This window comes from Lithobates pipiens, unplaced genomic scaffold (genome assembly GCF_037356315.1).
Source record: "Lithobates pipiens isolate NorthernLeopardFrog02 unplaced genomic scaffold, aLitPip1_a1.2 Scaffold_8, whole genome shotgun sequence".
NCBI lineage: Eukaryota > Metazoa > Chordata > Amphibia > Anura > Ranidae > Lithobates > Lithobates pipiens.
In genome coordinates, this window is record NW_027507903.1 from 590,976,604 (window position 1) to 590,994,551 (window position 17,948).

At 40.6% G+C, this 17,948-nt stretch overlaps 1 protein-coding gene across 1 annotated transcript in view; it reads left to right on the forward strand.

Moving 5' to 3' along the window:
- Positions 1–17,948, forward strand: part of LOC143962292 (uncharacterized) — a 214,771-nt gene that overhangs the window by 80,211 nt on the left and 116,612 nt on the right. Inside the window, 1 exon segment of the mRNA XM_077471595.1 lies at positions 16,922–17,872. Within this exon segment, the coding sequence (XP_077327721.1) occupies positions 16,922–17,872 (951 nt within the window).

Genomic DNA, 17,948 nt, shown 5'->3' on the forward strand with positions numbered 1-17,948 from the left:
GCTATTTGTTGAGAGGCACTGTGAGTACTTTTTTTGTCACAAAGTTTTGAAAATTGAAAAAAGAAAATCTTTTCTTTCTTCATATTCCAAAACAAATGAAAGCTTCAAAATACTCACCATGCCTCTTAGCAAATACCTTGGGGAGTCTACTTTCCAAAAAGGGGTCATTTGGGCAGTTTTGTACTATCTTGGCATAGTCACATATGTGGTATCCCCGTCCTCAGGAGAAGCAGCAGAATTTATTTTGGTGTGTAATTCCACATATACCCAAGAACTGCCCTGGCATTTTATTCCCAACTTTAGAAGCTTATGCCACACATCACCCACTCTTATAACCACTTAAAGATTAAGCCCTTTCTGATGCTTTTTCACACAGTATTTGTGCAGTGATTTTACAATTTTCTAGGGAAAAAACACTTTTTTGAATCTTAATTCATAAAAACATACTATATTGATGATATATAAAAGATGATCTTATGCTGAGTACATAGATACCAAACACGACATGCTTTAAATTTGTGCACACCCATGCAGCAGCAACAAACTACATACATTTTTAAAAGCCTTTAAAAACCACTTACAGGTTACCACTTTAGATTTAAAGAGGAGGTCTACTGCTATAGTTACTACTGCTAGAGTCTCTGTGAATGTGAAGTATCACATTTGCAGTGATACCTCACATGCATGGTACAGTTGTTGTTTACATATGACACAAGACCGATGCTTGCATTCGCCTTTGCGCGTAAGCACAGGGGGACAGGGGTGCTTTAAAATTATTCTTTTTTTTAATCATTTATTTTGCTTTTTTTATTTTTACACTGTCCCTTTAATTTTTTATCACTTTTATTGTTATCACAGGGAATGTAAATATCCCCTATGATAGTGACAGGTACTCTTTTTTTTTTTAAATGTGGGGTCTATTAGACTCTAGATCTCTCCTCTGCCCTTAAAGCATCTGACCACACCAATATCGGTGTGATCACTGTTTATATACAGCAAAACCAAAGGGATATAATGCTCGTAGCTTCTGATTTCTTAGGCCAAAGAAGATGGGAGCCATTCTGGTCTCCGATCAGCTCTATGGTAAGCTGGCGGAACCACTGGCTGCATTCCCGGGTTCTCCGGTGGGACAGGAGAGCCTGAGAAAACCATGGTGTGGTGGGGACGTCTTCTTCCACTGCTTGTAAAAGCAGTCTACCAACTAATTAGCTGCTAGGATTGCTTTTACATAAAAGCCGACTGCCAGGTGAAAAAAACAATACCAAGATGATGCATAAACCTGCAGGCATCATTCTGGTATAACAACTCAAATTCCAGCAAGTTGAGGTGAAGTACATGGTTCACCCCACCTCTATCTAATGAGAACTATAAACTTAATCAGTAAGTTGGGGTTGATAATGCTTTTGATAATGTCGCACCTTGATGCTGAGACCATTCATGCCTGAAGTCCTAATACAGACAGTGTTACTCAACAGACACCGATAGTTGCAAGGGCTGTTAACAAACATCTTTTTAAAGGAATTTTTATCATAAGATGCTTATGCTAAATAAAGGTTTTTAAATGATCTTACACTATGAGGAGACCTCTGTTTGTATATTCCATGCCTGCACACCCTGAATTTTGAGTTCCACCATAGGAGGACAACTAACACCACGGAAGTGTCCGGTGAAAACTGTAGAGGGATAGGATCCAAGAGACCTAGAGCACAGTTGACTCTTTCTACCATAAGGTAGAGGAGTCCAACCCATCTGGTGAGTGTGGAACCACACAGTGGTGGAATTACAGCCACCTACAGTCACCCCGATTGATCAGTCGGTGGTATGCCCACTATTAAAATACTGCCCTGCATCCACCCACCTCTAATGATGGGCATACGTGCCTTGTTCTTCATTCAAACATATTCCTCCATTCACATTGATTGATGTGGATGAAGAAATCTCTGCCTAGAATAGTGATAAAAAATATATGCCGAAGCATAGGGGTGATTCGGCCCTATGTCCACCCCTGTCCCTATGCTTCGGCATTGGCATATATGCTGTGTTGGTGAAATCACCTCCTACAGCACTGGAGTCACTGATTTACAGTACGTATCATGAGAGCAAATCCTGTTGCTGTCAAAATAAACAAATCAGTGCTGCAGCTGAATGGCATACTTGCAAAGCAAACAACAGTTAACAATAAAACACAGTATCAATAAAATATTAACTCAATTAAACAACTTTTTTTATTGCAATCTATGGCAAAAAAAGTTAAAAATATAGCGAAGCATAGGGGCAATCTGCCCCTAATGTCCACCCCTATGCTTCCCCTTATATACTTTATTTTTTTAACTGTGGTGGTGAAATTACCTCCTACATCGCTGAAGGCACAGATTTACATATCGTGAGAGCAAACCCTGTCAAAATAAACAAATCAGTGCTGCAGCTGAATGGTGTACCTGCAAAGCAAATGATGGTTAACAAAAAAAACACAGTAACAAAAAAATTACAATATAGTATAAAAAGTACAGTAAAACAGTAAGAACAGAATAAAAACGACAATAAAATTACAACTATTTTTGGCTTTTTTATTTATTTTTTTTTTATTTTTTTTACACTTTTATTTTAACTATAACGGTTCCAGGTTAGGATCTCTCAAAATATGATTGCCATCTAACATCTTTTGAGGCCCTGTGTGTGCCTAAGTGTGCCCTAGACCTTGCCATGCTGTACCCTATGATACTCCACTAGTGTCTGGTAGCGGCGGACAAAAATAGCAGATGCCATGCCTAAATCCGCGTTTTCTACAGACACTACATATTTTTTGGGGTGATCTTTGGGAAGAGGTATTGGGAAGGGACATCTGGAAAATGCCTCCCATGCAGCCGGCTCACTGCATGTGGATTGGGAATTTGGGGCACAGCACCTTCTGGATACAAAAGGGTCGTGATGATCTCTTCCTGGAATTTTAGGAAGGATCCACTTCTTCCTGACCCTTTGTATAGCACATAAACATTCAGCAAATCCAATTGGAATAGGTATACAGACGCTTTCTTGTACCAGCATCTGGCCTTACGGACAATTAATTATGGCGCCATTATTTGGTCATTGAAGTCCACCCCTACCATGTTAAGGTTGTATTCATGGACAGAGAGAGGCTTCTCAACAACACCAGATGCCATTGTAATTTGGACTGTAGTATCTGCATGAATGGCAGACAGAATGAAAACATTCCATATGTCCTTCTTCACTGCAAGCAATTTATTACACTTCAAGCAGACTCTTTCCCCGTCTAAGTTGGGAATCTACAAGCTGTTGAAGGAAGCCCCATTGATTATATTGCACGGTGCCACATGTGCCAATTCTAAATTCGCAAAGATGACTAAAAAGTGGCACAAGTAATAATTGTCCTCATATAAATGATACCTCTTTCCGAATAAGGGTGACACCAAATCCCAAACAATCTTGCTGCTGCTCCATATGTAGTCTGGGCAGTTGGGGGGCTCTTTTCCCTCATAAATCTGGAAACTACATGTATAGTCTGTTGCCCTGTCACAGAGCTTATACATTTTGACCCCATATCTGGCACACTTGCTGGGGAGAAACAGGTTATAAACAAGGCAGCCAGAAAGCGTAATCAGGGACTCATCAACGCAGACAGCTTATTGAGGCATATATAAGGCTGCAAATTTTTGGTTGAAGTGATTTGCGAGGGGCCGAATTATGTGGAGCCGATCATATCCAGGGTCACCCCAAGGACGACAGCGTTCATTGTTATTGAAATGCATAAACCGCAATATTTGCTCATATCTAGTCCTGGCCATGGCAGCAGAGAACACGGGCATATGGTGAAATGGGTCAGTGGCCCAGAAAGGCCTTAAATTTGTAAACAGTAATAAGTTTACATGCAAATTGTCTGGCAAAGGTCAAATTTGGGTTTGCAGCGATAATTTGACCAGCATATAAATTGCTTTGGTCCACAATATATCTGTACAGATCTTTCGCCTAGAGGCGATTCAGTTCGCATTGTGCGCTATATAAGTATTTCATTCATTCATTCATTTCATAAAAAACAGCTCATAAAAGCCAAGGGGAGTTAAATGTGCTGTTTCCACCTAAATTCCACATTAGCCCGTGAATGGGGGAAGTACGGGCGCTGCAGAAGTGGTGGGTTCCCAATCAGGATTTGCCATCGCATCAGAAAGAACTCTATGGGTTCTACAGGCCTGTCTTTGAATTCTTGGTGGCTGCGGGCAACTACTTGTGCTAGCCACCGTACCAGCTTGAACTGCACTAATGGAATTTGCCACATCACCAAGTGTTACTGCAGTGCTGGTTTCTCTGTGACCAGGATGTACTAGGCCGCTGGTGCTTGTCAGTTCACCAGAAGGTTGAAAAGCACTAATACTGGAACTCTCCTGCATATGAGAACCATGTGATTGTTCCACCTCAGCAACAGAAGAATGGGGTTCAGTACACCTGGCATTAGCAGGGACCACTACTCCCTCCTCAGAGCTATCTCTCAGGGCGCGGCTGCTCTCTATAGGTTTGTATACTGAGCCTGAATCTGACAGTGAGGCTTTCCCTTTGCTCTCATCTGTCATGCTCATAATCCTGTAGGCCTCTTCACAATTGTACCTTTCGTTTGACATTTTGGTCACTAAATTTACAGGTACCTAGTGCGATTCATAAGTAAAAAGCACCAGGTTGTCGAGGAGTGTTTGAACTGTTAGGAAAAAAATTAACTGTTAGTGCTATCAGAGATCAGGCATGACTCAGCTAATGCTGCGGTTTTGTGTACTGTGTATTGGAAGTGACAGTGATCTATTGATCCTGCACTTGTTTGGGCTGAGCAGAGGGGCTAAACACAGGTGTTTGTTGGTGTCGGGGCTTATCCTGCTAACGCTGCATTTTTAGGGTCGCTATACTATTAGGGGCGCTAGTACAGTTCTGATCAGATCAAAGATATTGATCCGTTCAGACACTATACTAGTAATGTAGGTGTATAGTGTGTGTGTGCTAGTGTTACTGGCAATCAAAGGGTTTAAATCTGACACTGTCTGGGATTGACACTAACTGATGTCACCAGTGACACTAATACAGTGATCAGAAAAAAGGCCTCCAGGAGGGGAGATTGCATCATTTCTTGTACCTGTGTTTACATTACACAGGCACAGATGGTTCTACCATTGGTCAGTCATAAGTAAGTAAGTCATTGGCCTGGACCTGGTGAGTGATCGGAGATATAAATTCGAAATCTCTGGTCTCCAATCAGAGATGCCGAGGGAATGTGAGCAAGGGGACTGTCACGGGGCACATACATCAATTTGGTTAGTATAAGAAAAGGCAATATTTCATAAAAAATAATTTATTAAAAAATACAACATATTACAGCTTCGGATGGGTATCACATTTTCAGAGAGGAGAAGTAGGGTAAATCAACTAGTTTCGCTTCTCAGCTTCCTCAGGATATTACCCACATCTAGAAAATATACATCAGTTTACTAATAAGTATAACAGTAGAAAAAGCCAAAATTACATAACAATACATATATCAATTCAATACAGGAGACAAATTTTATAACATATGGTGAGAGTGTGATCTTACCTCTCTAATCCTCTCCCTAAATCAGCCGAAGCCTGAGTTACGGGGTGAAAGAAAAAACAGGTCTTTCCCGGCGACTGGGAGGGGGAAAGAAAAGACCCAAATGCCGACCTATATACAAACAAGGTAATATTAGTAGTTTTAGTTTTTAATTAGTTATTTGTTGATAAAGGAGGAACCAAAAAGAGTGTATGGTGAGTGCAAAGATGAGAACCCATGTGGAAAGAAGAAATAAAATAAAAAATAAAAAGGGGGGGAAAAGGGGGAGTGACATCCATCCTGAGAAGGAGATAAAAAGTGAGGCTGTACATGCCCAACACCTGCATGTAACCAAACACTGCTGTGATAAAAGTCTAGAATTCATTATGAAGAAAAGGTGCTACTGCCTAAAAGTGAAAACAGGGAGATAGGATCTCATATAGGTTCCAAAAAGATCAACCAGAGGTCAGATAAAGCAGAATAATCAGTCAGGGATAATTACCAGTACATTCAATTGTTTGGATAGGACAATGGATTCCGGGTTTATGCAGCTGCACACATTCACAGGTCCATATAAGCCACACAGGGCGTATTAGTGTATAAGGAGTGAATCAGACTCCAAATAACAATCAGCTAGTGAGTGGGGATAGCTAGAGAAATTATAAAGCAAGAAGTTAATATCAAGATAAGGGCTAAGCATAGTGCACCTAATCAAGGTAAGTTTACTAAATGTTCGCCCCCTTCCTAACTCACCGATCTTATAGCAGTCCCGCTAGTCCCGTGGATCCAGTCGGCCTTATTGGGATGGCGTGGGACCGCCATCTTATACCCCTCAACCCCGCAATGACCCCTGTGCCGTGTCGCCGGCGCATGATGTCAGCGGGGTCAGTGGCTTGTACAGTGCGTGCGCATCGAAAAGGCCCGGCGCATGCGCACCTCCCACCAAGATACCCAAAACATGTTTATAGAAACAGTATAATAGCAGAATCAAAGTATACAATAACATGAAACTGTAAAGTCAAAATTGTCTATAAGAATCTGTATACCTTCTACAGGTTCCTCTGTCATTTATATTTACAATCTTCCACCACATACCACCTGTGCTTGTGGAGACTCTCCCCCTTTAGGAAGGAACTCACTGAAGCTCAGTGACACTTATGCATAATATTATACCTCTGTAATTCCTGCTTTGGACTCACATATCGCCACATATTTAAAAGGAAGAGACAATCTCCAATGGTGTAGTAACCAAACCCACAAGTATTTATCTATTTACTTGTTTGATCAACTTGGGTACAACCAGCCAGCTGGATTTTACATGTGATTTTTACAAGAGGTTGTTATCTCCTCTAGCAATAATCACTGTCTTCTTACCCGTCCTCCCCCCCACCGGGAGAACACAATGGCTCAGTTTGGGGGATTCCTTTGCCAACCCATTGTTGCAGAAAAGACATTCACTTCATTTATGGCTGGCCTAAAGGTTCTCTTTTCGAAATGTACATCAGAATATAAAACAAATGAAATGTATTTGGTCATACTAATCCATATATGATAATCAACAGAGATTAACATAATAAAACAAATTATAATAGCGTAAACAAAACAAAAAGAGCAACACCCAAGCACGGTGCCTATAAACAATGTGAATGACATCCTTTAAGTGGCCCTTCTGTATTTACATTTTCTTTGCTTCAAGAACAACTCTCTCCCCTTTCTCTTACTGACCTGGAAGCAACTTTCTAACTTCCGGGCCCCCATGTCAATTTTCCCAGCCAGTAGATCCCACTTTTGTGCCACTTTTTCCACCATATTGCACTGCATTAGATCAATTGGAGGACAGAAGATTTTTAGACCACTGGCGTCTCATTAAAGTGAATCCGTCACCTAAAAATCATCACATAGGGTATTACAGAAACAGTATAATAGCAGAATCAAAGTACAAGTATACAATAACATGAAACTGTAAAGTCAAAAATGTCTATAATAATCTGCATACCTTATACAGCTTCCTCTGTCATTGATATTTAAATCACAGTATCAACTCTTATAAATGCTAATGATAAGTGCAAACCATGGATTTTACATTCCCTTCTATTGTTTTCCATCCAAACCTTTAAATGCTGTTGAACTTGTCACACCACTGGAGCAATAACTTGTATACAAATAGACCTTTAACCTCTTCAGCTGCCCCCTTAATGACCAGGCCATTTTTTGCGATACAGAACTGCGTCGCATTAACTGACAATTGCACAGTCGTGCAACATTGTACCCAAACAAAATTTACTTCCTTTTTTTACCACAAAGCTTTCTTTTGGTGGTATTTGTGTCTTTTATTTTTTATGCTATAAACAAAAAAACAGTGACAATTTTGAAAAAAATTGCCCAAAAGGGGGTACTGGCCAGGAAGGCTTAGGCACCACTCACCTTCCCTGGTTTTATAGGTCCCTTGAATGCAAAGCCAGTTAGCAGTGCTAACAAGTAAGCAAATTAAATTAATAACAATCAATCTCTTGTAAATTTTAAGTCCAAATATGTACAATCATGGGACACTCATTGCTCAAAATTCTTTGATGTCCAATATTCATTTTTATGGTGAATGTTCTATTTAAGTAGTGAGAAATTCCTCACTACTTAAACAGAACATTTACCATAAAAATGAATATTGGGAAAACATTGATTAATAACCCCTTAGAAATGCTGACCTGTAGGTTAAAACTTAGTGTAAAACACAATACCAAACACCATAAACATCCTATAAAGGCACAGTGAGACAAATTGTAGGATTTGTACATTACAATCTTCCACCACATACCAACTGTGCTTGTGGAGACTCTCTCCCTTTAGGAAGGAACTCACTGAAGCTCAGTGACACTCACGCATAATTTTGTACCATTGTAATGCCTGCTTTGGACTCACATATCCCCACATATTTAAAAGGAAGAGACAATCTCCAATGGTGTAGTATTCAAACCCACAAGTATTTATATATTTACTTGTTTGATTGATCAACTTGGGTACAACCAGCCAGCTGGATTTTACATGCGATTTTTACAAGTGGCTGTTAAAGCCCCTAGCAATAATGACTGTCTTCTTCCCGCAGGGATGGCTTCCCCGCCCCCCCCCCCCCCACCTCGCCGGGAGAACACAATGGCTCAGTTTATTCTCTATATCTCATGCAATATAAGTAGACACAGTTTCAATGCTCAGATATAATCCACCCATAAGCAGTCCAAACTATCTTTAGATTCCTGCTGAGTTCTTAATTAAATAGCCAAGCATGCATTTAGATAAACTATTACTCCAAGTGGATCTGCTGTCATTGTCTTCCACAATCCTCAAGTATTCAGGTGCTAGTCCAGTTCTTCCAACTGTGCACAATATAACATCCAAAATTCCAGATGGTTGCACGTCTGAAAAACATCCAGTCTTTATTATGGTAGTAAAAGCATTCCAATACAGCAAGAGGACACCATGGGAACACAGAAAAATTTACGCATTTCACACTATATCAGTGCTTATTCATGACTGAACTATTCAGAAGTGCAGCCGTCCAGATTTTTGGATGGTATATTGAGCATACATGTTTAGTTCAAACACATTTTCTAAACAAATATGACTTCTTTTTCTGTGGGGAATTATTACCGTACTCTGTCTAGTGTCTGTAAGAAAACCTAATATATTAAGTTCAACTCGTAAAGCTTTAAACAAGGATATAAGAATAAGGATTTATTTTCAGCAATGTGACTGTAATTTTTACTTCCCATTCGCTCCAACTCAAAATAACTTGTTTAAAATAAAGATCCTTCTGGTTTTTTATCTCTCTGATTTGAGCCTATATTTTTGAGCCTCTACTGTACAATATATTGCCCTTTCCTTGGTGTCCAGTGTGTCACTAGAAGCTTTGCCCCTGTAAACCCCAGTTATTAACCACTTGCTTACTGGGCACTTAAACCCCCCTCATGCCCGGACCAATTTTCAGCTTTCAGCGCTGATGCACTTTGAATGACAATTGGGCGGGCATACAACACTGTACCCAAATGACATTTTTATAATTTTTTTCCCCACAAATAGAGCTTTCTTTTGGTGGTATTTAATTACAGCTGGGAGTTTTATTTTTTGCTAAACAAACAAAAAAAGATGCAGAAAAAAAAAAAACATGTTTAATAGTTTGTTATAAAATTTTGCAAAAAGGGCATTTTTCTCCTTCATTGAAGTGCGCTGATGAGGCGGCACTGATAGGCTGCACTGGTGGGCACTGATAGGCTGCACTGGTGGGCACTGATAGGCTGCATTGGTGGGCACTGATAGGCTGCATTGGTGGGCACTGATAGGCTGCACTGGTGGGCACTGATAGGCATAGTTAAGGCGGCACTAATAGGCACAGATAAGGCGGCACCGATAGGCACAGATAAGGTGGCACAGATGGGCACAGATAAGATGGCACGGATGGGTGGCACAGATGGGTGGCATGGATGGGTGGCACTAAGGGGCACTGATAGGTACCACTGATAGATGGGACTGATGGGCACTGATAGGTGGCACTGATAGGTGGCTCTGATAGGTGGCACTGCTGGGCACTGATGGGTGGCACTGCTGGGCACTGATGGGCACTGGTAGATGACACTGATGGGCACAGATATGTGGCACTGGGGTGCAGCACCTTTGTTGAGGCAGATTGTGGGCACTGCTGGGTGGCACTGCTGGGTGGCACTGCTGGGTGGCACTGTGGGCACTGCTGGGTGGCACTGTGGGCACTGCTGGGTGGCACTATGGGCACTGCTGGGTGGCACTGACAGGGGGGGACACATTTTTTATTGATGTGGCACTGGCAGGGGGCAGGTGGGCACTGGCAGGGCTGGCCGTGATCGGGACTGATGTCCCGATCACGGCCGCCGGTGATCGGCTCTTTTTTTTCTCCTCGCGCTGTCAGCGCAAGGAGGAACAATAGCCGATTGCTGGCTCCGTTGTATCACATGATCAGCTGTCATTGGCTGACAGCTGATCATGCGATAAGGGGTCAGGATCGACCCCTTGCTCGGATCAGTGATCAGGCGAGTCTCATAGACTCGCCGATCACAGATCATGCCACTCGTGCCCCTCAGGGGGCACGCAGGCCACTCGTGCATGGGGCGACGTCAATAGACGTAGTCCCGGCAAAGGAGATCCGCGCTGTAGCCGTCATTCGGCTATAGCGCGGGTCTCAAGTGGTTAAACACATGGACATATCAAAAATATATATTGATAAATGTGTTTTAACCACTTGCTTACTGGCCACTTTTACCCACTTCCTGACCAGGCCAATTTTCAGCTTTCAGCACTGTCACACTTTGAATGACAATAGTGCGGTCCTGCAGCACTGTACCCACATGACATTTTTATAATTTTGTTCACACAAATAGAGCTTTCTTTTCATAGTATTTGATCACCATCAGGATATAAACTAAAAAGAGACCAAAAATGTGGAAAAAAAATTGATCGGCAGCACTGTCGGGCAATGATTGCCAGCAATGGTGGGCACTGATTGGCAGCAATGGTGGGCCCTAGGACTGCACTGATAATCAGGAAACTGAGATTTAATTCCCCGATTATCAGTGTACATGTCCCTTTTACACAAGCCAGTTATCTGCTCTCTTATCCTCTCCTCACACTGTCAGCATGAGGAAAGGAATGCCGATAACTGGCTTCTGTTTACATCATGATCATCTGAGGCACTGATTGTCTCTTTATCTCAATCTCTGATCAGCAGTTTCAGGAGGACACATAAATCACAAAGCATCTGCCCATACACTGCAGCGGGCAAGCTGCAGGTGCGATCACAGTAGGATGTCACATGATGCCCACCCAGAACTGGCTGGCAAGTGGTTAAGTAAACAGCATAGTTTTGATTAAAAATCCACAGTGTGGAGAATATAAATGTATTAAAGCCTTATTTTGTGCTGCTATCAAATTTATAAAATGGGGTACCTCCTTGCCACCCCACCTGCAATGCATTGGATACATCATATGGAGATGACAGCAGGGGATTAAACACACTCCCTGTGCATCCCAATACCCCCCCCCCACCTTTGTGTGGACCCACCATGTAGCTCGGGTTTTGGCATGGCAGGTGCCACAGGGTAGAGGGGAGAGATGCATGCAAACATCTTTTCACTCTTTTCCCCTTCCTCTTAAGCCCCGTACACACGACCGGACTTTTCAACATCCAAAGTCTGACGGAATGATTCCGGCAGACTAATCGATCGTGTGTGGGCTGCAACGGACTTTTGATTCGCAAAAGTCTGACAGACTTTAGAAATGAAACATGCTTCAAATTTTTCCGCCAGAACTCTGCCGGACCCAGTTCCTACCGAAAAATTTGCTCGTGTGTATGCTAGTCCGACGGACTAAAACGGACGCTAGGGCAGCTATTGGCTACTGGCTATGAACTTCCTTATTCGAGTCCAGTCGTACGTCATCACGTTCGAATCCGTCGGAGTTTGGTGTGATTGTGTGTGGCCAAGTCCGCTCATTTGAAAAGTCCGTCAGAACTCTGTCGTAACTCCGTCAGAACTCCGTTGAAAGTCTGTCAGACTTAATCCCTCGAAAAGTCCGCTCGTGTGTACGCGGCATTACTGATCCAAAAGCAAAATGGGTCCCCGTGTCAATTTTTCCAGCCAGTAGATCGCAATTTCGTGTCACTTTCTCCAGCACATTGCACTGGATTAGATTTATGAGAGGACAGATGAGACAACGAGAGTCTTTTAAACCCCTGGTGTCTCATTTAAAAGTATTATAGGTAGAGTATAACAGTAGCCCAAAGTGGGGATTTAAACAAAAACAAAAACACAGAATGAAAGTACCAAGTATACTATAACATAAAACTGTAAAGTAAAAAATGTCTGCAGGTATCATCTACAGCTTCCTCTGTCATTGATATTATAATCACAGTATCGTCTCTTATAAATGCCCCATGGATTTTACATTAACATTGCCTCCTATTGTCTTCCATCCAAACTTTCCAATATTAATGAACTTGTCACCTGACTGGAATCAACTTGAATACAAATAAAAAAGCAAGTATATCTATATTTAAGCAATTGGAAACACACCTTACATTGTTCTGAATAAATCATGTTATCCAATCCAAAGCTTCCTCATGTTAGTGAATAAGGTGAAGCAGAACTCAAGACAGGTAGAAAGATTTCTGGCAGATAAGGAGATCAAGGAGCAGCTGAAGGATCCCAATATTACATCATACAAGATAAGCTTTAGTACATTTCATTCACATTTTTTTTGTTCTTATACATTTTTATCAATAGTCCTTGTCATTTGCATCTAAGTGTTGTATTATTGTATTATCATGCTGTATTACATTATTCAATTTAATAATGCATTTCCCTAATCATTAAGTCCAATCTTTCAAAAGGAAAGATATTACAAATGTCTACAAGTATCTATATACCCTCTACAGCTTCCACTGTCATTGATATTACAATCACAGTATCATCTCTTAGAAATGCTAATGATAAGTACAAACCATGGATTTTACATTTACATTCCCTTTTTTTTGTCTTCCCTCCACCCTTTAAATGCTAATGAACATTTCACCTGACTGGAGCAATACCTTGAATACAAATAAAAATGCAAAAAACAATAGGAAAACAATAAACAATAGGAAACACACCTTACATTGTTCTGAATAATTCCCTACAGCCAATCCAAAGTTGTCTCGTGTTAGTGAATGGGGGTGGAATGAATATAAGGTGAAGCAGAGCTCAGCCAAGTAGAAGATTTACAGTCAAAGAGAACAAGAAGCAACTGAAGGATCCCAGGTCTACATCATACCAGGTAAGATGAATTACTTTCCATTGAAATTTTTTTGGGTTCTCATACATTTTTATCAGGCTGAAGAGTTTGTTTCATTTGTGACTAAGTGGTGTACTATTTTATTTTCATGCTGTATTAGCTGATGATATTTAAAAATATATTCCTCTAATCATTATGTCTCAGTTTTACAAACCAAAGAAAAGTACAGTATGTTACACAAAATATATTTTATATATTTATAATAAAATAAAAATATATAATATTTTTATATTTTATATATTTTTGTTACTATACAGAAAATTTGCCTACCTGTTCATTGCAAGCTCATACATTTTTAATTACAAAGCATTAAAGTGATTGTAAACCTTTATTTTATTTTAAATAACAAACTTGACACTTGACATGCTCTGTGCAATGGTTTTGCTCAGAGCAGCCCCGATCCTCCTCTTATAAGGTCCCTGGTCCCCTGCTAGTGCTCCTGGCTCTTCCCCCCACCGAGTGCCCACCATTGCAAAGCCCATACTATTGGGACACCCTTGTAGACTTGAGTCTAAGATGGACACAAGAGACGTAGCTCAGCCTGGCCCCACACTACCTCCCCACTGGCTGTGATTGACAGCAGTAGGAGCCAATGATTTCCGCTTCTGTCTCTGAGCCTATGAGGAGGGAAAGAGCCACTGTTATCATGCACATGCCTGGATCAAGTTTGGGTGGGCTGGAGGGGGAGATTACATTAAAGTAAAAAAAGTTCAGCCTTTAGAATCACTTTAAACACAAATGAACTTCCATTTTTGTTAAAAATAAATTGGACATAACAAAGTACACAACTGGAATTTGAAGTATATCTTAGGCATTTTCCTTAATGTTGTGTTGAATAGTGTACAAAGGTAGAACCATATCAGTGTTTTAATGTTGTCTGCTTTAGGCAATGGTAACATGGACAAGGTGTCTAAGAGCTGCTGCCTCCGAAGGCTACTTCACCAGAGCCTTCCGGGGAGATCGTAATTACTAACTGGGAGATTTTGCAAAATCTCATGGGATCTTGGGAGAAAGGGTTTTTTCTTTCTTTAAACAAAAATGTTCCTGCTAGTGCATCATCATGGGTGGCATGAATTCTTTGCCCTTATTTCCACGGGGGTTTCTAAAAACAAACGCCTGCATTTAAAAAGCATAAATTTGTTTTTCTATATAATTAAAATTATAAAAGCATAAATTCCCTGTACACTACAATCACACCAAGGGACGCAGTTAAAAAGCAGTTAAATTACCATACCACAGCCATGCTGCTTCTTTAAAAAAAAAAGAGAGATACTGCACATGTAGGCCCCTTTCATATCTGCATAATTTTTCTAGAGCGATTCCCATGTGTTTACATAGAACAGCCCTATGTGGGTTTGTCAGATTTGAGCACGGGTATATCTTTCTCTGTCATGCAAAAGAAGTTCAGTTCATACACCTTTTTGGCTGAGGAGCTTCATGCAATTTTTAAACATGAGTTTAGATGCAATTGCTGTACAATTTTGTTGTGCGACAATCAAGGGAAAATTGCACTGTGTTTGGGGTGCCATTAACCACTTGCGTTTGCCCCCTTCATGACCAGGCCAATTTTTCTACACGTATTTAGCAATCTGCTATTATAATTAGTAATTGCATGGTCATGCAAAGTTGTACACAAACAAAATGTATATAATTTTTTTCACACAAATCTAACTTTCTTTTGGTGATATTTGATCACCACTGGGTTTTTTATTTTCTGCTATATAAATGAAAAAACCCCAACATTTTGAAAAATATATATATATATTTTCTACTTTCTGCTATAAAACATATACAAAAATATGTTTTTTTTTAAATTAAATGTCTTCAAAAAGTTTGGCCAAAATGTATTTTGCTACATGTCTTTGGTAAAAAAATATCCCAATAAGTGTATTTTGACTGGTTTACGTGAAAAGTATAACGTCTAAGCCAGTGATGGCGAACCTTGGCACTCCAGATGTTTTGGAACTACGTTTCCCATGATGCTCATGCACTCTGAGGTGTAGTGGAGCATCATGGGAAATGTAGTTCACCATCACTGGTCTAAGCCCTTGTACACACAGTCGGACATTCTGACAACCAAATCCATTGGATTTTGTCCGACGAATTTTGTCCGAAACTGTTGCATACACACGGTCGGACAAAGTTGTCGGAAAATCCGATCGTTCAGAACGTGGCGACGTTATTTCATTACGACGGGACTAAGTTCAGGCTAGTAGCCAATAGCTTTGGTCTAGGAATTTGATCTGAGCATGCGTGGCACTTTGTCCGATCGGAATTCTCTACAAATGATCAGACAAAGTCCGATCGGATCATGTTGTCGGAAAATTTTATAGCCCAGCTCTAAAACTTTTTTGGTTGGATATTCCAACAGAAACAGTCCAATGGAGCCCACACACAGTCGGATTATCCGACAAAACGGTCCGATTGGACATTTTCCGTCGGAATGTCCGACCATGTGTACAAGGGCTAAGAACTATGGTACATATAATGGAATTTTTATTGATTTTTTTTTTCTACTAGTAATGGCAGTGATCAGCAACATATAGCGGGACTGCAAATAGTGTGGTGGGAAATCTGACACTAACTGATGCTGAGGGGAAATGATTAACTGCCACTGACCTCTCCAGTGATACAAATACAGTGATCAGTGCTAAAAATATACACTGTCACTGTACTAATGGCACTGGCTAGGAATAGGTTAACATTTTGGGGTGATTAAGGGGTTAAATGTGGGCCTAACAACATTTAGCATGCGATGTGCCGGTTTTTATCCCTGCTTTGTAGAGAAGAAAAAATACACATTGCTGCTGTATGAAGAGAGTCGTGTGTTGTTAACCAACACAGGGCTTTCTTCTGTCATTCTCTTTGCTGATCAGTGGTACCCGGCTATATATAATTTACCAGGACCCACTGATCAGCTTGTGCCGCAGCGACAGCACAGTCTTCCAGGTCTGTGTTTGCACAAGTACACCTGGAAGAAACCATGACATACATTATGGGGCCTGTACAAGCCAACGAGGTATGTTACAGGGCCTGTACAAGCCAACCTGTTGCAATAAATGTACTGTGGCAGTGTGAATGGGGCCTTATAAAGCACAGCGCTGTGCATACAAATGTGCTGACCTTCCAAAGTCATGTATCACATAGTTCTCTGTGCTACTTTGAGAAGAGAAACATTTATGAGTTACAACAGCCTCCAAACTGCTGCCTGAATTTTACTAATGGCCATAAAATGCAGATTACAATGGGTTGTATTCTAGCCATTTTAGAGAAAAGTATATAGCAAAATCAATTTTCCATTTTTAATTAGCTACCAAGTCTCCAAACAAAACAAACTATATTTCTGAAATTGCACATTTCTCAACACCATGAATGCTTTCAAATGTTAAAAAATGTCTACACTATTAGTAGTATAATCATTTATATAAACATTTATTTAAAATTTCATTGCAGGTGGATGAAAGAGAAGAAACGGTGAAAGAGCTTTACAGCAAAGTACGATGGATGGAGCAGGTGAAAAGCCATTTTCTTGCACTGAGTGTGACAAATCCTTCAGAGCAAAAACTGCTTTAATTAATCATCAGAGGACTCACACAGGGCAAAAGCCATTTATGTGTTCAGAATGCGACAAGAGCTTCTCACGAAAGGATTATCTTATTCAGCACCTGAGGATTCACACAGAAGAGAAGCCATATCAATGTTCTGAATGTGATCAAAAGTTTACTCACCTTAGTTCATTCACTAATCACAAGATGATTCACACAGGAGTGAAGCCATACCCGTGTACTGAATGTGATAAATGTTTTTACAGAAAATCAAAGCTCACAAGACATCAGAGGATTCACACAGGAGAGAAGCCTTTCAGATGTTCAGAATGTAACAAGTGCTTCCCAGAAATATCCAGTCTTTATACACATCAGAGGATTCACACAGGAGAGAAGCCACATCAATGCTCTGAATGCAATAAATCTTTTAACAATAAAGCTGATTTTAAGAAACATCAGAGGATTCACACAGGAGAGAAGCCTTTCAGATGTACAGAATGTAACAAGTCCTTCTCAGTAATATCCAGTCTTTCTAAACATCAGAGGATTCACACAGGAGAGAAGCCTTTCAAATGTCCAGAATGTTACAAGTGCTTCCCAGAAATATCCAGTCTTGCTAAACATCAAATGATTCACACAGGAGAGAAGCCATATCAATGCTCTGAATGCAATAAAGCTTTTAACAATAAAGCTGATTTTATTAAACATCAGAGGATTCACACAGGAGAGAAGCCTTTCAGATGTCCAGAATGTTACAAGTGCTTCTCAGTAATATCCAGTCTTTCTAAACATCAGAGGATTCACACAGGAGAGAAGCCATATCAATGCCTTGTATGTAATAAATGTTTTAGAAGTAAATCAAACCTGAATGTGCATCAGAAGGTCCACACAGGACAGAAGCCATTTTGATGTTCGAAATGTGCAGAGTGCTTCTCACAAAAGTCATGTCTGACTCAACACCTGAAAAGACATAGGGAAGCCATTTAGATGTTCAG